The sequence below is a fragment of the Coregonus clupeaformis genome, chromosome 13 (genome assembly GCF_020615455.1).
Source record: "Coregonus clupeaformis isolate EN_2021a chromosome 13, ASM2061545v1, whole genome shotgun sequence".
In the NCBI taxonomy this organism is placed as follows: domain Eukaryota; kingdom Metazoa; phylum Chordata; class Actinopteri; order Salmoniformes; family Salmonidae; genus Coregonus; species Coregonus clupeaformis.
The window spans coordinates 56,447,043-56,471,506 of NC_059204.1; the positions used below are offsets into that span (position 1 = coordinate 56,447,043).

The 24,464-nt window shown below is 41.2% G+C and overlaps 1 protein-coding gene across 1 annotated transcript; it reads right to left on the reverse strand.

Annotated features, from left to right (window-relative positions):
- Nucleotides 1-1,582: 1,582 nt before the first annotated feature.
- agtr2 (angiotensin II receptor, type 2) lies at nucleotides 1,583-6,012 on the reverse strand. Its single transcript, XM_041894958.2, has 2 exons — nucleotides 5,882-6,012; nucleotides 1,583-3,473 (listed from the first exon to the last, which is right to left on the reverse strand). The coding sequence occupies exon 2, from the start codon at nucleotides 3,423-3,425 to the stop codon at nucleotides 2,325-2,327; it is 1,101 nt and encodes a 366-aa protein (XP_041750892.2). The 5' UTR covers nucleotides 3,426-3,473; nucleotides 5,882-6,012; the 3' UTR covers nucleotides 1,583-2,324.
- Nucleotides 6,013-24,464: the final 18,452 nt, after the last annotated feature.

Consider the following 24,464-nt stretch of genomic DNA (forward strand, 5'->3'; position numbering starts at 1 on the left):
GTGAATGTACAGTATATTTTTGTAATTCATGTGTACCCATGTGGTAATCTATGGCCAACCAATGGATATTGATAACATGTCTGTTATTTATCTTTTCTCACCTCAACTGTTCATGAGCCCTCCTTGATTTGGAACACTGTAGGTGTAGACATCTTTCCATCTTTCAGTGAAAATAGCATTTCAATTACAGCATTTCAATGCAGTGATTTTTTGTGTAATCGTACAGTATAGTACATTACAGTCCAGTATTTATGGATTCAAATTAAATGGAACAACCCGTCTGTATGAGCATGAATCAGAAAGATGGAAACACAGGTGTGTATTTGTCATACAAATAGTAATGTCATATCATCCATCTGTTGTTTTCATTCTGTAAAGTTGTTATCCACCACCTTGCTGAGAAATTATGCGTTTCCATCACAATAGCATTGATGCAAATGTGAATTTATAGCTAAAGTCAATCAAAATGGCAATAACTAAACCTTCATGTTTCAAATATTTATGGATTATGGTCACATGGTGTTAGGCCAAAAACCTACGATGGATCAACAATACTGTTCAAGTACTCACAGAACACATAGGCAGTAGGTATTGGCCACACTCTCACTGTCTCGGAGTAGATCGCTCCCATCTCTCCCCACTGCACCCAGGATCCTCTCAGTAGTGGCCTTGCTGATAGCCCCATGGTAAACGGACACATGCTCTATCACACTGAAGCCTGCTGTCACTATGAATGAGTAGCACTGGCACACACTCGTTATGGTAGTATTTATGGTACGGTAGCATCTACAGGAAATCATATCATATCCTAAGAGGAAAGAAAAGGTCACACATAGGCCTACAGATGTAGGATCTTAATTTGAGCCAGTTTCCTACAGCAGGAAAATTATCCTGCAGCAACAGGAAATGTTAATTAAATGGATTCTAATTAATGAAAATAAAATTGTAGGGGTTGATACATATACATTCGTAACGGAAAATCAAGTCTGAAATTTCAAAGTGGAAATTAAACTTCAGAAGCCTTTATAAACCTCCAATATCTCCAATACACTGCAAGTTCTCATGCAACAGGGTGATCAAATTAAGATCCTACATCTGTACTCTCTGGTCATTAAGGAAACACTGCAGGAAACAGTATTTAAGTACAGTACCAGTATTTACATTGATTTGTTTTTCACTTTTATGTTCATTGTAATGTTCAGACCATATTACTTGATAATATGATGGGTCTGGATGAGTTTTAATAACTAAAACTACAATTTGAAGTAGAAACTATGCAATTATCAATCAGAGAGAATTCCTTTGCACCTGCGCTTCTCAAACCCAGCCACAGAGTGGCAGTAAAACTGCCTATATCAATGCTTGTTACTCAGTGTATGTCCTTGTCTCTATTACGGTTGCACACAGAAATGTCAGGAGAAAAAAACAGCAAGTTTTGATTGTATGACAAACAATCAAATGCATGTTCAAATTGCTACAATGTGATGCAAACACGACTCCTGACTTTCCCATGTTCAACTTGAGCATGGCCTTAACTGAATGGATGTTTTGTTTTCACACCAAGAAGACAGCCAGACAGTAATGGCATTATTAATTATTCTATTATATCAAATGAAGAGTGACTGGAAAACATATCATTCATAGCGTATCCTGATAAGGGTTGTACATTTGACCCAATACAATGTTAATTATGTGGTCCTCTGTAGCTCAGCTGGTAGAGCACGGCGCTCGTAACGCCAAGGTAGTGGGTTCGATCCCCGGGACCACCCATACACAAACATGTATGCACGCATGACTGTAAGTCGCTTTGGATAAAAGCGTCTGCTAAATGGCATATTATAATTATGGTTCAAGAGACACAGTTTACAGTAGATGTTTGCATGTACCTTTTCTTGCCATTTAGAAGGCTCTGTGTTGACATATTTTTTTACTTATATACAATAAAAACAACATACACATATCACATTATTGTAACTAGGACAAAGGCACATACACTGTAGTTGTATATTTCACACACTTATTATCACACTGGCCTGTGGATCTCAGAAAACATGACAGGTTTACCCAGCACATATTCTGTAGATTTTGTGATATAATATCCCTTCACCCTAACATGAGCTTGGTGGCATGGGATGTGAAACTGACATTTAAATATATGTTGATATGCCCTCTGTCCAGCCTACAGGGTGTCCCTAATTAGGAGTAGATAGAGGGGTCAACGTCCCCTGGAGACTAGGCCTGGGGGTCATCCAAGATGCCCGGGGTCAACTGTTACACATCTGACAGACAGGCCTCTCATAGTCCTGCCATGTAACCTCCCTCCACTAGGGGCCCCTACTGTGTTGGTCCAGAGTCTCCAGTTGCCCCGTGTCCTTGAGGTCGCTGAGCTTCCTGGAGAAGGAGCTGAGCCTGGTGCTGATGGAGTCTCTCTTCTGGGACAGCCTGGGAGCCTTCTCCTCGTACAGCCGCCACAGCTGCTCCCGAAAGTGGTTCCCAACAAAGCAGTAGAGGAAGGGGTTGATGGCGCTGTTGGAGAAGCCCAGGCAGAGGGTGAAGGGCATCAGGGTGATGATGGCCTGGCGCACCCAACAGCTGTGCATCACCCCCAGGGTGCTCAGGATGTCCAGGAAGGTGAGTATGTGGAAGGGGAACCAGCAGACGAAGAAGGCCAGCACCACAGCCACCACCATCTTCATCACGCGGTCCAGGTTGCTGGAGCTCTTGTCCAGGCTGGACTGTTCCCCCAGGAGGTGCTTCCCGATGCGGCAGTAGCAGCTGGCGATGACGGTGAAGGGCACCAGGAAGGCCAGGATGTTCTTGGTCAGGGCCAGGCCTGGGAACCAGTAGGGTGGGCAGATGAGGACACAGGCCGTGACCCCCAGCTCCTCCAGGTGGTAGGTGTCTCTGAAGGCCATGGTGGGGATGGTCATGAGGCCAGCGATGGTCCAGATCACACAGCTGACCACTCGCGCCCGACACAGGTTCCTGCTGCACTGAGACTGGAGGGGATAGACAATGGCTCTGTAGCGGTCCACACTCATACAGGTGATGAAGTAGATGCTGGCGTAGACGTTCAGGGAGAGGAGGCAGCCACACAGCTTACACATCAGCCCACCAAACACCCAGTTGTAGTCAAAGGAGTAGTAGACTGCCCAGAAAGGCAGGCTGATCAGGAACAACAGATCTGAGATGGCCAAGTTTACAATGTAAGTGTTGGCCACTGTTTTACGGTTGGACTTTTGACACAATACGAACACCACCAAGACATTGCCCACGAAACCAAGGACAAAGATGACACTGTAGATGGTGGGGATCAGCTTGTTCTGATGCAGAGAGGGGGAGATGGAATCACATGCAGAAGAATTGATCATTAGATCTTCTGACGAGTTGGTGGCCATTGAGAGGTTAGAGAGTGTTGTTGCCATGGGTACTCTGTGTCCGTGATTGCTTTTACACCTAACTCCCACTAAGGCCTGTAAGAAGAAAAGAAAATCAGCAACATTTTTAAATTAGAGAACAAAATCAAATATCTGTAACCTAAAATACACACCCTAGTTGCAATAAGTCAGTAACTAAAACACAATGAGAAAGTTGTTTTGCAAGCATGGTAAGAAATTGCTCAATGTTAGTAGACACATGCCAAATCTTTTAGTGATAAAAATATGTAAAATAATCTTATTATAGGGTGTTATTCTGTCATTTTCTAGCCCCTCTAACAGCAGATGTAAGAATCCCCAATCACTTTTCATTGTCATTTTGTCCTGAACCTAACAGAAAAAGAAATACATTTGTAGGGCCCATTTGGGACTTCCTATTTGGACTGCGTTGTTTTGAGAATATGTATTGGATAGTCCTCCTCTGTGCAGGCTCCAGGCTGGAGTCCATCTGGATAGTGTTATATAGGAGGAGACAGAGGGGAACATGTGGTTGGTTGTTTTAGAGGGCTCTGGGAGTTCTGGGGTTGGCCATATTCACCTCTCCAGGGTCCCTTTGCATAAGAAACTCCCCTACATGCGGTAGTCTATGCCAGTGGTTCCCAAACTGTGCCCCCAAAAAACTTGTATTTTTTTGTTTGTTGAGGAACTCAGTCCGGCTTTAAACTTACTCTTGAAAGTTGTAATAGTAGAATGCACAAGGTGCAATTTCGAAATGAGGTAGTGCATCATCAGTTCCTCTTGTCATGTCAGTCATTGTATACCTTAGAGAGCTATTTATAACTTGTCAAATGTCCAGATCAACTAGCCCACGTCAGCTAACGTTGTTTTATTTAGGTTTTTTAGCCCATAGATATTGTAATTTTTGTCACTCAAATATCACATGAATACACATTAGACATGCCAAAATGTATAGAATTGCACGACAATTTGCTTTAAAACGGCTAAATTGTCTTTGCACCGCATTACAAAATGTGTAGAATTGCAGGAAATAAGCTTTAAACCTGCAAAATTCTACACATGTGAACAGTTTGTGTCATGAACGTGCGCGCGGGGGGGAGGGGGGATGTTCCCCAATGCTGGAAGGGGGTCCCCAAGTCAAAAAGATTAGGAACCCCTGGTCTAAGCAACCAGCAGCACATGCAGTATAGCAAAGTAATGAGCGTTGCATAGCATGGTAACTGGCTGGCTGCTGCGATCCCTCAGGAGATCTTTTAAGATCTTCCTTATTATAAAAAAAAACATTTTGTGTTTGAAAATGTAATAAAAGTAGAGACACATTAATGATAAGGTGGATTGGATGGATTTTCATTACCTTGATTCTATTTCAAAGTATTGTACATGTAATATATTCATATACTGAGTGTACAAGACATTAGGAACACCTTCCTAATATTGAGTTAGACCCCCTTTTGCCCTCAGAAAAGCTTCAATTCAGGGCATGGACTCTACAAGGTGTCGAAAGCGTTCCACAGGGATGCTGGCCCATGTTGACTCCAATGCTTCCCACAGTTGTGTCAAGTTGGCTGGATGTCCTTTGGGTGATGGACCGTTCTTGATACACACGGAAAACTGTTGAGTGTGAAAAACCCAGCAGTGTTGCAGTTCTTGACGCACTCAAACCAGTGCGCCTGGCACCTACTACCATACCCTGTTCAAAAGGCACTTAAATATTTTGTCTTGCCCATTTACCCTCTGAATGGCCCACATACACAATCCATGTCCCCAAAAAAACATTATTTAACCTGTGTCCTCCCCTTCATTGAAGTGGATTTAACAGGTGACATCAATAAGGGGTCATAGCTTTCACCTGGATTCACCTGGTCAGTCTGTGTCATGGAAAGAGCAGGTGTTCCTAATGTTTAGCGCACTCAGTGTATATTGAAACTAATATAATTGGAGGAGGTTCTGTAGCTACAATTTATCACCAAATATAAATAATTAGTCACCTTGGGTATAGAAAATCTAATACTTTTAGTGTGTTACGTATCATTCGTTTTTACATATTGAAAACCATTAATGGATGTTATATAAGTAATAGCAGTGCTATCACAACTTTTGTGTGACAAATCGTTCTGGCAATATGTTAAACTTTTAAACCTGTGAAAGAGTTCAGTACAGCTCTTGAAATTGAGAAAAATCCTAAAATATTCTCTGTGAGGTTATTTTAAAATACTCTGCACTAATAATAAGAGGCTAATAACTTTTCCAGAGACTTAAAGTATAATAGAGAGCATAATTTTGAATACTGATTAAATACAATTATCCTCTAATTAAATTATAATGTACAATTTTAATTGATCCCTTTGCACTATGATATAATTCAACTTTCTTCCAAGATTATAACATAAAAATGACTATTCTTTTCAATTGCCAAATGCATACATTTTCTGTGACTAAAAAAATAATCTCAAAGCCACTATAACGTTCACATAAAGTCGATTTACCTTATATCCTCTCCTGTTCAGTGAAAGTTAGTCCTGTGATGTATTTGCCTGAACACTGGCTGTATGAAGACTTGGTTCTGTGGTTTTTATGTCATGACTGGCCCATTGGGAGTCATCCATGTCTATGAAAGGGGAACTTGACCACATGCCAGCATTATGGGCCGGGCCAGGCCAGGCATTCGTCACTCCTCTATGTCCCACTCCCTCAGAAAAACAAGCTGACGTCTAGAGACATAGTACAGGGGCACTTAAAGGGACAATCTGCACTTACTACATCCATTTTTAGACTTTTAAATTAATGATATATACCCATTGATTCTTGAAGAGTATAATTTATGAGCTCAACTGTCGTACCCCATCAGAAGCTAAACTATAAACTTGTTTTACGCCAATGTTTGTAAACAGTGTAAATGTAAACAAACACTGTTTAGCCTCAAATCATGATTAAAACTATACTTTTGATATCATGGATGGTCAGTCCTTGTATCCATAGCTCTGTCCATGAGTTTGGGAATGGTTACATTTCTCCAGCCCCAGGCCTCAGCTGTTTACCAAATCAGAGGTGGGGTGCCTACTTTGTTATTGTTCGAACTGCAGATTGCCCCTATAAATCACATGACATGGTTTTAGTTTGGATTATCACCTCATACACAGGTTCAGTCCAAAACTCTTCTATCAGAGTTCAAGAGAATCTTACTGGGGGTGCAGAGTGGACGGTGAAGGTAACTAGGATGTGAGTTGAAAATCCCACACATTATATAAAAGAACAGCTAGAGATGTTCTCCTCAACATTTTTACATTTTAGTCATTTTAGCAGACGCTCTTATGCAGAGCGACTTACAGTTAGTGAGTGCATACATGTTTTTTGTTTTTTTCATACACAATACCCCATGTGCTGCTGATTTGATTTCCCTAAAAGAGGCCAGCCCAGAATTGAACTGCATGATAAAGGATGACGACAATTGCAAATCATCTTGATTGCCGTAAATCATATTAATTGCATCGAGTGTTATGGTGTCAGAAGCTTAATAGAAATTATAGAAATTACAGCTCTGAAATTATAGAAAATTAAGCATTATGATTATTTGATTTGTAACAATACCCAAGAACCCTCTCAAGGGTGAGCAGTGATTGGGTAAGGTGCAGCCAGACTAGATAACGTTCTGCGATCAGTGAGGAGATTAATCATCCAGGTCTAGTGTTGAGAGGTGTAGTGCGGCAGCATGGTCTCATAGACTAGACGTAACATAGTAAATGTAAATCCTGGACGCTCAAATTAGTATGATTCGTTACATTTGGTATGGTTACATAAGACAGAAGGTTACTTAAGCAAAAATGAAAGTAGAGTGGTTGGTCAGGGTGGATGGGTGGGCTTATAACAGTAACGTCTAGCAACCCAAAGGTTTCGTGTTCCAAGTTCATCAAGGACAATTTTAGTTAATTAGCAACTTTTCAACTACTTAATACTTTTTTGCTACTTTGCGACTACATAGCATGTTAGCTAACCCTTCCCCTAACCCTAACCCTTTAACCTAACCTTAACCCTAACCTTAATCCCAAACCCCTAGTCTAGCTAACGTTAGCCACCTAGCTAACGTTAGCCATAACAAATTGTAATTCGTAACATATACATTTTGCAAATTCGTAACATATATATGAATTGAATGATGGACATCCACAAATTAATACATACCATACGAAACGTAACATATTATTCTAATTGGAGTGTCCCAGATTTACATTTACTATATTACGTCTACCCCTGAGTCCAGGTTGAGTGTGGTGGCTGAGGTATGGAGGGAGAGTAGTGACCTGGTAACAGGGAGGATATCTGTCCTGTAGATCTCATTACAGCCATCTCTCATTAGGATTAGGGAGGATGTAGACATTACTCAACTCCCTCTCCAGCTCCCTCTCAGCCAGCCAAGAGTCAACAAGTTCATGTTGCACTTCAAAGGGGATGGAATTCCAAACCACCTAGTATGCCTGAGCAACAAGCAGAACCAGATGCAAGTGAGGTGGTGGTATCTTTAAACATCCAAGTAGCATACTGGAGATTAGGTAGAAATTCTCAGAAAGATCCACATATGTGACCTAAATTATATGATCATCTGGTCTAAGGTTTTGCTACAGTAAACTCAGTGTCCACTACCAAAATATCCATGATGAAAAATAAATCATCTATTGCTTATGTAGCCACTCCTCACTATGGGCCCAATTCAGACTTAGGAAATGTACGCCTTTCCTACGCAGTTCTCAGTAGTTGGTTTTCAGACTTATGCCCCATACACATTGCAGTACAACATCTTCACTGAGTCTTGCCCCGCTACTGAACGGACAAGTAGTGTAGTGTTTGTAACGCAAGATGGAGGAGAGCCCGTCTATTGTCAGAGGTCTTATTTATTTTGGGAGATTGCAAAATATGACCTTTTCATTCAAGACAGGATACATATATTGTTTCAGGTGATAATAAAACAGGTTTTGTTTAGTTACTTTTTCCTCAACTTGTTTCTCTAACTTTATAGCAAGTCAAACTAGTTTAGGTTGAAGATACCACTGTAGCTGGCGACCTCCACCTAATAATTATCATAAAAAACAAACAACATTACAATCACAATAAACTTAAACAGTCATAATATAATTGGCTTAACACCCAATGTATATTATTTAACATCACTATTAAAATAGTACTCACTTATAGGAATGGGTAATTGTTTACAAGTTGCTAGCTATCCCATAAAGCCATCATCGAAAACCATTTTTTTCATATTTTCCTTTGGTTTGGTAACTTCCTGTTCTTCGACAGACTCTGGCTGGGCTGAAGACGACGCAAAATGTGGAACATTTCAAAGTATGCAGTGTCCGTGAAGGGGGCATTGCGATTCCACTCCGAGGCTTTACCTTATGCAGGTGCGTAACGGGCTTTGCAGGCATGGTTCCCTTGCGCGCACAGAATACATTTAATTCAACTGCTGAAAACCCTCCCACTTGCTGGCCAACATATTTTCTCTATGTGTTCATTCAATAAGATTTAATACATTTATCTAAAGCCATCCCTTTAAATTTGGTGTACCTTTTAATTAGAATTTTCTCTATTTAAGCAGGGAGTCACCATTGAGACCAGGGACTCTTTCACAAGGGAACCCTGCATATAGAATTCCATAAGACAAACTCAAAAATCAAATACAATATAAAACAAGTAAAATACAGCACAACACAAATATTCAAGAAAAACAATTACATTCCTCAGTAAGGTCCCCAATCAATATTTTTAATTGCCTCAGCGGCACCAGAACATCCAATTCTGATGGAGTTTGTAGTTGGTTCCAGCAATGAAGTGCTTTAAAGCTAAAAGCGGATTTAAGTGGTTCGGTAGAGACCCGAGGAACCTTGTGAACGGGTTTGGTATCTCATGTTTTTATGTTTTAACAGCGAAGTTAGGTAAGTCGGAAGCTTGTGTAGTAGAGCTTTGTAAACAAAAAGGGAATAGCGAAGTGATCTACGGGACTTTAATGAGGACCAGACAACTTTTTGATACAGGATGCAGTGGTGAGTATTAAAACTGTCATCTGTGATACTGTCATCTGTGATAAAGCGAAGGGCGCTATGGTAGACGACATCCAAAGCTTAAGAGTAGTGGCTGCTGCAATCTGGTAATTGGTGTCACCATTGTCAAGAACTGGCAGGAAAGGTGACTATACAATCTGCTTCCTGCTATTTAGGGAGAGGCAAGATCTATTTCTAAAAAACAAGCCCACTTTAAATCGTAGCTTTTTAACTAGCTCATCCGTATGTATTTTAAACATTAAATCTTTGTCAATCCAAATGCCCAGATATTTATAGGCGGGAACCCGATCTATGGGAGTACCATCCAATGAATAAATATGTAGCTCATTAGAAGAAAAAAAAGTGAGAATTAGAGAACATACAGTATATTTAGTCTTGCCTGCATAAAGTACAAGTTTTAAACCAACAAGGGCTTTTTGTATGGCAACAAAGTCAGATTGCAGCTCTAACATAGCCGTGTCAACAGTTGGGGCAATGACATACATAACAGTGCCGTCTGCATACAGATTATACGTTTTAACAGATAGACCAATATTATTTATATAAATAGTAAAAAGAACAGGTCCCAATACCGACCTCTGCGGTACACCTTTTGTAAAACTAGACTTGACACAATCAGATATCACGTATTGTGTCCTGTCTGACAGATAATTCTCAAACCACTTGCAAGAAGCCTGATCCAGAGCTATTTCAATCAGCCTTTGAATGAGAATGTAATGGTCAACAGTGTCGAAGGCCTTGGAAAGGTCTATAAATAAGGCAGCACAATGGTTTTTATGATCTAAGCAATTTAACACATCCTCTAGAACAATGTTTCCCAAACTCAGTCCTGGGGATCCCAAGGGTTGCACGTTTTGTTTTTTGCCCTAGCACTACACAACTGATTCAAATAATCAAAGCTTGATGATGAGTTCAATATTTGAATAAGCTGTGTAGTGCTAAGGCAAAAACCAAAACGTGCACCCCTTGGCGTCCCCAGGACCGAGTTTGGGAAACGCTGCTCTAGAACAAGCGTAGCAGCTGAAACGGTGCTATGCCCAGGTCTAAAACCAGACTGGTGCACATTTAGAATAGAATGAGGAGTAAAACAAATTCTTAGCTGGGAGTTGGCCAGGGATTCTAAAACTTAGGAATAACACCAGAAACAAATTGTCAAATTAAAATATAGGTTAATGATTCTGCAATAAGTGGGGCAGAGAGCTGCAGTAAGAAGGGATCAAGAGAATCAGTCCGTGTGGATTTTTTTAGTACGTCATAGATATCAAATTGTTTAAATGAAAATAGAGAATGTGTATCTAGGAGTGCATCATTCTCTACAGTCTGTTTCGAGGTAAATAAAGGGGTGTTTATCAAAATGCATACTACCGTGCTCCGAGCACGCAAAATTGGAGCACGGGAGGGTCGGAGTATGAGTTCAAATCAAAGTATTCAAAACGGAGCACAGAGGGCACTTCTCGAATGCGTACTCCGTTTGTACATATTTTGAAGCATGCATCGATGCAAGCTTCAACAGAAATTATGCAAAGAAATATGATGCAACCACGTAAAATATGATGCAAAATTTATTGAAATCAATGGTGGCCATTATTTGAACTGAAGCGAGAGAAAATACACTCCGACTTCAGAATTAAGTGTTGCCTATTTACATCTCATATGTTGCCTGACTACAATAGTTTATCTTGATACGTTAATAAATACATTGTGTTAATTTTGGCATGTTTACCTGCCTACGTACCATAGATCGCAAGTCCATAATAAGTCAATAGGGCTAACTGGCTAGCTACTTGTACTGTTAGCTAGCCAGATAGCCAAGAAGAATTGTTAGCTAGCTACCCATGAAGAATTGACATCTATCTTGCATAATATTAGTTATGTGTTCATTTCTGCCTGTTAAACTATCTGGTTAGCTACATTATTACGATTCACATTTAGCTAGCTGATAGTTATGAAGTAAAACAGTTGCTTTGTGTATATCTTCTTTTGTCTCTATTGCCATTGTTGTCCTGGCTGGAAGACGGTTCAGTGAATGGGTAAGTCAATAGTAAGTCAATAGGGTTAGCTAGCTAGCCAAGAAGAATTGCTAGCTACCAACAACAAAATGTACATTTACCTTGCATAACATTAATATTAGGTAATTTGTGCCTGTTTAACTAGCTGGCTAGCTAAATTATTACGATTCACATATCTAGCTGATAATTATGAAGTAAAACGTTTGCTTTGTGTATATCTTGTTTCGTCTATTGTTGCCATTGTCCTGGCTGGAAGAAGGTTCAGTGAATGGGGAGGTGAACGTGAGGTAATACAGTAGGGGGAGTGCGAGTGCTTCTCAAATGTATTGTTTTATGCATTCTCCACACTCTCGTCCTCACAAGAATGTACTCAAGAGAATGTGGTCGAAGAATGCACTTGGAGCATAAGATTCAACCTGAAAGTTGCCATATTCAATTGTTCAAAGCAGATAATATTGGAAGGTGAGAAAAGTGTACAACAGTAGTCTTATAAATCACCAGGCTCCAGGTTTAAACTGCTACAGTGAGGGAAAAAAGTATTTGATCCCCTGCTGATTTTGTACGTTTGCCCACTGACAAAGACATGATCAGTTTATAATTTTAATGGTAGGTTTATTTGAACAGTGAGAGACAGAATAACAACAAAATCCAGAAAAATTTTATAAATTGATTTGCATTTCTTAATACTTGGTGGCAAAACCCTTGTTGGCAATCACAGAGGTCAGACATTTCTTGTAGTTGGCCACCAGGTTTGCACACATCTCAGGAGGGATTTTGTCCCACTCCTCTTTGCAGATCTTCTCCAAGTCATTAAGGTTTCGAGGCTGACGTTTGGCAACTCGAACATTCAGCTCCCTCCACAGATTTTCTATGGGATTAAGGTCTGGAGACTGGCTAGGCCACTCCAGGACCTTAATGTGCTTCTTCTTGAGCCACTCCTTTGTTGCCTTGGCCGTGTATTTTGGGTCATTGTCATGCTGGAATACCCATCCACGACCCATTTTCAATGCCCTGGCTGAGGGAAGGAGGTTCTCACCCAATATTTGACGGTACATGGCCCCGTCCATCGTCCTTTTGATGCGGTGAAGTTGTCCTGTCCCCTTAGCAGAAAAACACCCCCAAAGCATAATGTTTCCTCCTCCATGTTTGACGGTGGGGATGGTGTTCTTGGGGTCATAGGCAGCATTCCTCCTCCTCCAAACACGGCGAGTTGAGTTGATGCCAAAGACACACAACACTTTCACCAAGTTCTCCTCTGAATCATTCAGATGTTCATTGGCAAACTTCAGACGGGCCTGTATATGTGCTTTCTTGAGCAGGGGGACCTTGCGGGCGCTGCAGGATTTCAGTCCTTCAAGGAGCAGTGTGTTACCAATTGTTTTCTTGGTGACTATGGTCCCAGCTGCCTTGAGATCATTGACAAGATCCTCCTGTGTAGTTCTGGGCTGATTCCTCACCGTTCTCATGATCATTGCAACTCTACGAGGTGAGATCTTGCATGGAGCCCCAGGCCGAGGGAGATTGACAGTTATTTTGTGTTTCTTCCATTTGCGAATAATCGCACCAACTGTTGTCACCTTCTCACCAAGCTGCTTGGCGATGGTCTTGTAGCCCATTCCAGCCTTGTGTAGGTCTACAATCTTGTCCCTGACATCCTTGGAGAGCTCTTTGGTCTTGGCCATGGTGGAGAGTTTGGAATCTGATTGATTGATTGCTTCTGTGGACAGGTGTCTTTTATACAGGTAACAAACTGAGATTAGGAGCACTCCCTTTAAGAGTGTGCTCCTAATCTCAGCTCGTTACCTGTATTAAAGACAACTATGAGCCAGAAATCTTGCTGACTTTTTATAAATCAATTTATAACATTTTTGACATGCGTTTTTCTAGATTTTTTTTATGTTATTCTGTCTCTCACTGTTCAAATAAACCTACCATTAAAATTACAGACGGATCATTTCTTTGTCAGTGGGCAAACGTACAAAATCAGCAGGGGATCAAATACTTTTTTCCCTCACTGTACGGTCTGCATTCCATAATGATTCCATAATGTGCAGTAATTTGAGACAGGTAGCCTAACTTGTAATACGTTAGCCTAATATGATCCACTGTTGCTAGCGATCCTCAGGAACAACCACATGAACGACAGGAAAGAAAAGTAAACTAATGATGTAATGGAACGATGCAAAATGTAAGGAAACTAACACTAAAGTGACATTTATAAATGTATGTGGGTATAACTGACGGTGGCTACCGATGGTGGCTAATATTTAACACGATACAAATAGTAAAAAATACAGTGAAAAGTCTGGACATATATTGTAATTAAAACATTATGGAAATCATAAATCAACTCGGTAGGTTTGGCTCTGTACTGTCATTTGCTTATGGCTACAGAATCATATAGCTTAGGTCTCCAAATTTCATCCCTGGAAGTTAAGGCAAGCATTTCATAAAATTCAATGTGGAAAAGGTGATATGATGATATGCTTCAGTTTGCTGCCATATGACTGGTTTCACATTTGTCTCCAGCGATCATACGGTAAAAGATCTAAAACAATTGTCATTTCTATTAACAATCCCCTTATCCAAATGGCTTACTCATTTGCCAAGCTCTTATCAATAGCGTTTATCAATTTGTAAATTACAGTGCATAGAGAATGGTGTTATTTCTATCGGGAAAAAAGAAAGTAGATGTTGTTCCTCTTGGAACTGAAAGGTTGCTCGACCTTATCGTTTCATCGCACGTAAAGAGGGTGGAATTAAGTTAAGGTCAGAATACGGCGTATCTGTAGACACACCTTCATTTCTTTGATCTTGATCTCCACCCAAAACAAATAGCAGGTGCATAGCATGCTATTCTCATACTTAATCTCAAGGTCAGAAAACGTGTAGAGAGAATAGTGCATAAAAATTGAATTACGTTCCATTTACGCACACTTAACTCGGGTCTGAATTCCCCCCTTTATGTTTATCAACTAAAACAAACTTCACCCAAATGTGTTATCCTACGGAAGTCCAGAGAGGTCATATGAATACAAAAAATATTCCCTCATTATGTTGAGATCACAACTTATTTATCTCATTATCATGACATAACAAAAGTTGTTTTGTCGAGATCACGAGATAAACTCTATAAATAGGAGTGGACTTATTGATGATATATTGACAGTATGGCTGAGACAGTAGAGCCCACGGTGGATCAGTCCATATGTTTTTATTGATTGCTGCACTAAGGGATGGTACATTTAATGCTTACATCAAGCTCATTATCAGTTAGAATGTTAGCAAGATAAATGTCCCTTACCTTGAGCTAAGAACTCTTGGTGCAGCTAAGTTCTCGTGGGGCATTTAAACCCTGAACAATGCCTGACAGGCAGCCCTGTCTCCCAGACTGTGTGCCACAGCCAATCGCATGCATGCTAACTTGGCTAGTCTTGTGAGTGAGCGAGCTAGGTAGGTAGTCTTGTTAGCTAGCTAGCTTGTTATCTATGCTGGTTGTTAGCTTGCATAACTGATGTGTATAATTATAAGGGATACTTTATGTTTTATGGATAATAAGCTGAAATCGACACTGATCAGCCTGTCAGGAATGGAGCTCACCCACTGTATATGTAAATATTTTACACAAAACATTAAGTGTCCCTTATATACTGAACAAAAATATAAACGCAACAATTTCAAAGATTTTGCTGAGTTACAGTTCATATAAGGAAATCAGTCAATTGAAATAAATTCATTAGGCCCTAATCTATGGATTTCACATGACTAGGCAGGGGTGCAAAAATGGGTGGGCCTGGGAGGGCATAGGCCTACCCACTGGGGGCCAGGCCGACCCACTGGGGAGTCCATCAGGAAAAACTGATGTGTTATGGCTTTACACCACCTGCTATATTGTGGATAAAGAGTTACCTGGGTAACAGAACACAGAGGGTGTTCTTTAAATGGAAGCCTCTCCAACATAATCCCCTGTAGCTCAGTTGGTAGAGCATGGCGCTTGCAACGCTAGGGTTGTGGGTTCATTTCCCACGGGGGGCCAGTATGAAAAATGTATGCACTCACTAACTGTAAGTAGCTCTGGATAAGAGCGTCTGCTAAATGACTAAAATGTAAAAATAATCCAGGTAGAATCAGGAATTCCCCAGGGCAGCTGGCTTTGAGTAGAGCCAGTGTGTCAATGTATGCGGATGACTCAACACTATATACGTCAGCTACTATAGCAACTGAAATGACTGCAACACTTAACAAAGAGCTGCAGTTAGTTTCAGAATGGGTGGCAAGGAATAAGTTAGTCCTAAATATTTAAAAAACTAAAAAGCATTGTATTTGAGACAAATCCTTCACTAAACCCTAAACTAAATATTGTAATAAATAATGTGGAAATTGAGCAAGTTGAGGTGACTAAACTGCTTGGAGTAAACTGTCATGGTCAAAACATATTGATACAATAGCAGCTCAGATGGGGAGAAGTCTGTTCATAATAAAGCACTGTTCTACCTTCTTAACAGCACTATCAACAAGGTAGGTCCTACAGGCTCTAGTTTTGTCGTACCTGGACTACTGTTCAGTCGTGTGGTCAGGTGCCACAAAGAGGGACTTAGGAAAATTGCAATTGGCTCAGAACAGGGCAGTACAGCTGGCCCTTGGATGTACACAGAGAGCAAACATTAATAATATGCATGTCAATCTCTCCTGGCTCAAAGTGGAGGAGAGATTGACTTCATCACTACTTGCATTTGTGAGAGGTATTGACATGTTGAAAGCACCGAGCTGTCTGTTTAAACAACTAGCACACAGCTCAGACACCCATGCATACCCCACAAGACATGCCACCAGAGGTCTCTTCACAGTCCCCAAGTCCAGAACAGACTATGGGAGGCGCACAGTACTACATAGAGCCATGACTACATGGAACTCTATTCCACATCAAGTAACTGACGCAAGCAGTAGAATCAGATTTAAAAAACAGATAAAAATACACCTTATGGAACAGTGGGGACTGTGAAGCAACACAAACATAGGCACAGACACATGCATACACACACACACGATAACATACACACGTACACATGGATTTTGTGTTGTAGATATGTGGTAGTAGAGTATGGGCCTGAGGGCACACAGTGTGTTGTGAATTCTGTAATGAATGTATTGTAATGTTTTTAAAAAAAAAATTTTTTAACTGCCTTAATTTTGCTGGATCCCAGGAAGAGTAGCTGCTGCCTTGGGGATCCATAATAAATACAAGAAGTTAAGGCTCCTTGATGAAGCGGTTATCGTACATCTGAACAAATGAATGGATGATGCGTGGTACTTTTGATTATCTCATGATCACAATAAAATTATCTTGTGATTTTGACAAAACTACTTTTGTTATGTAGTGATCATGAAATAAATAAGTTGTGATCTTGACATAATGAGGGAACTATTTTTTTAAATTAATATGTCCTCTCTGGACTTCAGTACTATCCAGTGACGTTTTGATTCTATAATATATTACTTCTAGAGAATTTATGACAGCCTGTGACTGAAGGTAAATCAAATGTAACCTTAAGGCATATGGAGGAGAAAACATCAAATTATTCAAACAGATAGCAATTGCTATGTCACACAGCTATTTGACAAACATCCGGTATCCATCGGCTCAATCAGAAAGAGGAAGGACAGCAGGAAAAAGCCTGGAGTAGATTACTGCACTGCAGGTCAAAGACCACTATGACACATCTGCATATGCATGTAAAAAATATTTTTTAAATTAACAATTTCAATTAAAGTAGCTACACCATACAGTGGGGGGAAAAAAGTATTTAGTCAGCCACCAATTGTGCAAGTTCTCCCACTTAAAAAGATGAGAGAGGCCTGTAATTTTCATCAAAGGTACACGTCAACTATGACAGACAAATTGAGAGAAAAAAATCCAGAAAATCACATTGTAGGATTTTTTATGAATTTATTTGCAAATTATGGTGGAAAATTAGTATTTGGTCACCTACAAACAAGCAAGATTTCTGGCTCTCACAGACCTGTAACTTCTTCTTTAAGAGGCTCCTCTGTCCTCCACTCGTTACCTGTATTAATGGCACCTGTTTGAACTTGTTATCAGTATAAAAGACACCTGTCCACAACCTCAAACAGTCACACTCCAAACTCCACTATGGCCAAGACCAAAGAGCTGTCAAAGGACACCAGAAACAAAATTGTAGACCTGCACCAGGCTGAGAAGACTGAATCTGCAATAGGTAAGCAGCTTGGTTTGAAGAAATCAACTGTGGGAGCAATTATTAGGAAATGGAAGACATACAAGTCCACTGATAATCTCCCTCGATCTGAGGCTCCACGCAAGATCTCACCCCGTGGGGTCAAAATTATCACAAGAACGGTGATCAAAAATCCCAGAACCACACGGGGGGACCTAGTGAATGACCTGCAGAGAGCTGGGACCAAAGTAACAAAGCCTACCATCAGTAACACACTACGCCGCCAGGCACTCAAATCCTGCAGTGCCAGACGTGTCCCCCTGCTTAAGCCAGTACATGTCCAGGCCCGTCTGAAGTTTGCTAGAGTGCATTTGGATGATCCAGAAGAGGATTGGGAGAATGTCATATGGTCAGATGAAACCAAAATATAACTTTTTGGTAAAAACTCAACTCGTCGTGTTTGGAGGACAAAGAATGCTGAGTTGCATCCAAAGAACACCATACCTACTGTGAAGCATGGGGGTAGAAATATCATGCTTTGGGGCTGTTTTTCTGCAAAGGGACCAGGACGACTGATCCGTGTAAAGGAAAGAATGAATGGGGCCATGTATCGTGAGATTTTGAGTGAAAACCTCCTTCCATCAGCAAGGGCATTGAAGATGAAATGTGGCTGGGTCTTTCAGCATGACAATGATCCCAAACACACCGCCCGGGCAACGAAGGAGTGGCTTCGTAAGAAGCATTTCAAGGTCATGGAGTGGCCTAGCCAGTCTCCAGATCTCAACCCCATAGAAAATCTTTGGAGGGAGTTGAAAGTCTGTGTTGCCCAGCGACAGCCCCAAAACATCACTGCTCTAGAGGAGATCTGCATGGAGGAATGGGCCAAAATACCAGCAACAGTGTGTGAAAACCTTGTGAAGACTTACAGAAAACATTTGACCTGTGTCATTGCCAACAAAAGGGTATATAACAAAGTATTGAGAAACTTTTGTTATTGACCAAATACTTATTTTCCACCATAATTTGCAAATAAATTCATTAAAAATCCTACAATGTGATTTTCTGGAGAATTTTTTTTCTCAATTTGTCTGACATAGTTGACGTGTACCTATGATGAAAATTACAAGCCTCTCTCATCTTTTTAAGTGGGAGAACTTGCACAATTGGTGGCTGACTAAATACTTTTTTTTCCCCACTGTATGTACAAAAGTATGTACAAAAGTACACCCCTTCAAATTAGTGGATTTCAATGTGGCACCGTCATAGGATGCCACCTTTCCAACAAGTCAGTTCGTCAAATTTCTGCCTTGCTAGAGCTGCCCCGGTCAACTGTGCTGTTATTGTGAAGTGGAAACGTCTAGGAGCAACAATGGCTCAGCCACGAAGTGGTAGGCCACACAAGCTCACAGAACGGGACCGGCGAGTGCTGAAGCGCGTAGCGCGTAAGAATAATCTGTCCTCGGTTGCAACACTCACTACAGAGTTCCAAACTGCCTCTGGAAGGAACGGCAGCACAATAACTGTTAGTCGGGAGCTTCATGAAATGGGTTTCCATGGCCGAGCAGCCGCACACAAGCCTAAGATCACCATGTGCCATGCCAAGCATCCGCTGGAGTGGTGTAAAGCTCGCCGCCATTGGACTCTGGAGCAGTGGAAACGCGTTCTCTGGAGTGATGAATCACGCTTCACCATCTGGCAGTCCAACGGACAAATCTAGGTTTAGCGGATGCCAGGAGAACGCTAAATGCCCGAATGCATAGTGCCAACTGTAACGTTTGATGGAGGAGGAATAATGGTCTGGGGCTGTTTTTCATGGTTCGGGCTAGGCACCTTAGTTCCAGTGAAGGGAAATCTTAATGCTACATCATACAAAGACATTGTAGATTACTCTGTGCTTCCAACTTTGTGGCAACAGTTTGGGGAAGCCCCTTTCCTGTTTCAGCATGACAATGCCCCGTGCACAAAGCGAGGTCCATACAGAAATGGTTTGTCGAGATTGGTGTGGAAGAACTTGACTGGGCTGCACAGAGCCCTGACCTCAACCCCATCGAACATCTTTTGGAATTAATTGGAACACCGACTGCAAGCCAGGCCTATTCGCATACTTTTGATTTGATGTTTTGAAAATATGTCTAATATTCTACAGAAATTCTATCAATATTGTTTCCATTTAAAACATAAAACAAATAGTATAGATAAATAATGTAGCAGTAATATCAACCAGAGCATACTGTATCAATTACATGGTTGATAGTAACCAGCAAAAGGTCTCATGACTGTTCCTTTCTCCCCCTATGCACTGTTGAACAGAATGCTCTGAGGGGTTTGGATGTTCTCAGTTCCAGAATTAAATCCATGTAGACCGTGGGTTGTGTCTCACCACTTAGGCTCTCAGAGCATATTTTGGCAGCACTAAAACATGGGAAAACGCAGCATGTCCAGTACTTGCGTAATCCACCACGTCTGTATTGGATTAAGATGGGGAGGGCGGAGAAGGAGATTCCTGGTTGTTTCTCACGTTTAGGGAGAGCAGCAGTTTTTACCCCCTGCATCTGGAGGGGCCCCATTCAATAGAGTATGCTGAAGTTAATGGGGCAATCTGGACCGGGGTTCATTGTCGAATGAGGAGCTGGGTGAGAATGAGTGTTTGTTATAAACACAGTGATGCTCACGGGTCAAACTCTCTTCTCGTAACTTCTAGCAAAGAGCAACACACTTCCACAAATAGCCCACAAGAACATGTCTGTTTGGACTAATTTCACCAGAGAGTTGAGAATATGTATCACTGACTGTGAAAGACGTCAAATGGTGTGTCCTCTATGTACCATTCAAACATGTCATAGCCCTGCAAAACAATGTGACGGTATTTGAGCATGTTTGTTTTTACATGACATAGTTTGTATGTTTTTACAAGCTCATAATAGAAATGGTGTAGCTGTGTGTCATATACAGATTATGTAATTCAATACTTGTTTACTATCGCTGAATAGGGTATTGACAGAGTACTCTATGGTAAAGCCTACATAGTAGTCTGTCTATAATAGCCTGTATCAGATTTAGTTTGACGCCTGAATTGTATTAAGGGCTGAAAAAAGAGTGACATACATGGATTACTGAACTATCTTGTGCTACAGGGTCGCTTATACAAATATTTACATACGCATGTCCAAACAGTCAGATAGAAACATTTCACAGCTTCCTTAATTAACTGGAAGAGTTCACTGCAGTAGCTGTGGGAAACCTTAGCCATGACACCCAAAGCTAACTGACTGTCTTATCTCTCATATAATGAGAGTGACTGATGGAGCCAAGGGAAAACACACATCCGTTATCCTGTGTCACACACTACAGTCCATGATGTATGCAGAGAGATTTGCATTTGCACTCAAGACAAACAAAATAATTTTACAGTGTGTCCACATCAATAGCCTACAGTCAAAGACCCATGTGGATGTGAGGTTTTCAATATGGGGTGATGAGGAAAATGGCCCTGAGAATCTGCATGTATCCGGGAGAAAAAAAGAGAAAGTGACTGTGGGACCAGAAAAGGCACAGGATGCAAATATGGGGGAGCAAGAGTCTAGGGAGCGATAAAACTGTGACATGATGTCAAAGGGGAGAAAAATGCTTTTGCTCCAAGTACTGTGAACCCAGTGGTGGCTCAGAAAGAGGAGGAATGTCCTGTTACTATGGCAATGGCACTGGCCAATCTGAAGCTATGTATAGATAAATATGTCAGAAATAATTAGGATAGAGGCATCTTCATCCGTTCTCACATGTTAATGTCCATTGGGAGCATCTGGCAATGACTAAGGCCTAAGAGTCTTTGCATCAAGCAAGGGGTGTGCTTGGGAATATGGATCATGACATTCTAAATGCACAGTCTCTATGGAATTATTCTACTCGGCAGTTCCACGTTGCCATCCAAGGACTCAGTTGTGTCATTCAGAAACCCACATTTGGGCAACACACAGAACATAAAATACACTGGCACATTTCGCACAGTGTTTGTAAAGACCCCTGGACATAGTGTTCTCTGAATGAGTCAGTCAGACCAAGAGGACCCCGTAGACCTGCTGTCCTCAAACTATCCTCAGTTGGCAGCTATTCCCAGGGGGAAAACATGTTTTCATGTAATGTCAGACTAGGAAATTATAGAAAACAGACCTTTAAATACTTTTAACAGCTACAACTAGCCATAACAATCTTCCCATTGTATTTGTTTTATATTCTTGTAAAATAGTTAAGGGGGCACCAGTAAATTCCTGTAGAATCTTCACACGTGTGAACTGTGAGCCTCACGGCTATCCAAGAGAAACAGAAATGTCTCCCCTGTGAGTATAGACCCAGATGGATGGAAGTACTTGGGAATGTTTAAGCAATCTTGAGATTTCCCAACAACAAAAAGAACATAAATCATTGGGGTTTTCCTGGCTTTACAAAACTGTGATGCATTGCATACCAGGGAACAAATCCACTAGCGATCAAAACACAGTTTTACTAATGCCCTCAAAGTAATTGATACATTAGCAGCTCAAGGAAATGCTAACATGATTCCCATTGGCCATTCTGGCATTGTAGTACACAGCATAGTAACGTGTTGAACATGTTGTAATAATCAAAACCAAGAAAGGGGATCTTGTTTTTTGCCGGGGTCTAATATTCCAGTTCCTAGTGTCTCAGACTGGCCAGTCAGAGCAGGGTCACATTCCATACGCAGCCGTCCTGCTGTGTTTATGGATGGCGTATCTGGGAGGGTATCAGCTTCAGAGACCAATTAGATGGAGGCTTGCCTGGAATACGCCATGGAGCCAAAAATAATGAAACAGGCTATGAAGGCACACTCACTGCAGTCTATCAAGTCCCGATGACACCAGTCAAATTAGTAGTCAGTAGGCCTACTACTGAGTAATGTTAGTTTCACTTGTTTTGATATGAGCTTGACATTATCTAGGAACTCCTCCATCTGAATGTCCTGTTGAGTGTCTCTCCATACCCCTATTTTTCCTTCTTTTTTAAACCACTTACTTCCTCTAAACATGGACATGGTTCATAAAAATTCTGGTTTTGCCTGAATGGCAGATATTAACACTGTCGCCCTCTAGTGTTTCATACCAAATACTCCTTTTAAATCATCCACACGTCTTTTGCATGACTATCACACCACTTTTCCATTTGCACGGTTTCACTGCTGTGATTAAAATGTGAGGAGAGTGGAGACCAAGAAAAATACCTTTATTCCATATTTGGCTATTCTATTGCACAAAAGAAAAACATGATTATCATTGTGAAGATTGATATCCAACAGCTGAAATTGAGGGAAGTGTTAAAACATGTTAAGTTATAAAATATGTCCTCTTATCTGTACTGTAAAATACAAAAAAAAGATGAAATTATGTTGATAGCTCTATTCAAATACAAAAAAAATGGATGTTTTAAACATATCCTTTAGTATTTTCAAACAGGCATCAAGTACTAGGACATTATCATTCCAATGATTCCAACACACATACACTACATGACCAGAAGTATGTGGACACCTGCTCATCGAACATCTCATTCCGAAATCATGGTAATTAATATGGAGTTGGTCCCCCCTTTGCTGCTATAACAGACTCCACTCTTCTGGGTAGGCTTTCCACTAGATGTTGGAACATTGCTGCGGGGACTTGCTTCCATTAAGTCACAAGAGCATTAGTGAGGTCAGGCACTGATGTTGGGCGATTAGTCCTAGCTCACAGTCGGTGTTCCAATTAATCCCAAAGGTGTTCGATGGGGTTGAGTTTAGGGCTCTGTGCAGGCCAGTCAAGTTCTTCCACACCAATCTCAACAAACCATTTCTGTATGGACCTCGCTTTATGCACTGGGGCATTATCATGCTGAAACAGGAAAGGGCCTTCCCCAAAGGCACAGAATCGTCTAGAATGTAATTGTATGCTGTAGCGTTAAGATTTCCCTTCACTGGATCTAAGGGGCCTAGCCCCAACCATGAAAAACAGCCCCAGACCATTATTCCTCATCCACCAAACTTTACAGTTGGCACTATGCATTGGGGCAGGAAGCGTTTTCCTGGCATCCGCCAAACCCAGATTTGTCCGTGGGACTGCCAGATGGTGAAGCGTGATTCATCACTCCAGAGAAAACATTTCCACTGCTCCAGAGTCCAATGGCGGCGAGCTTTACACCACTCCAGCCGACGCTTGGCATTGCGCATGTTGATCTTAGGCTTGTGTGCGGCTGCTCGGCCATGGAAACCCATTTCATGAAGCTCCCAACGAACAGTTATTGTGCTGACGTTCCTTCCAGAGGCAGTTTGGAACTCGGTAGGGAGTGTTAGAGGACAGATAGTTTTTACTCGCTTCAGCACTTGGCGGTCCCGTTCTGTGAGCTTGTGTGGCCTACCACTTCGCGACTGAGATGTTGTTGCTCCTAGACGTTTCCACTTCACAATAACAGCACTTACAGTTGACGCGGGCAGCTCTAGCAGGGCAGAAATTTGACGAACTGACTTGTTGGAAAGGTGGCATCCTATGATGGTGCCACGTTGAAAGTCACTGAGCTCTTCAGTAAGGCCATTCTACTGCCAATGTTCGTCTATGGAGATTGCATGGCTGTGTGCCCGATTTTATACAGCCTTTTGGCCATGTAGTGTATTAAACCAGTCAGTCCATAACATGACATGTCCTCCAGGTGCACTTAGTATGTGAGCTTGTTGGGTAGTGTCTAACTTGCGCAAGAACGGCACACATCCATATTCGTTGGGTTTTTACAAATTAAAAGGTTCAACTCAGGAGTACTATTGTGCTATAAGGT

Excerpts from the sequence above, each read along its gene's own strand:
- agtr2 (XM_041894958.2), bottom strand. The coding sequence starts at position 3,425 with ATGGCAACAACACTCTCTAACCTCTCAATGGCCACCAACTCGTCAGAA.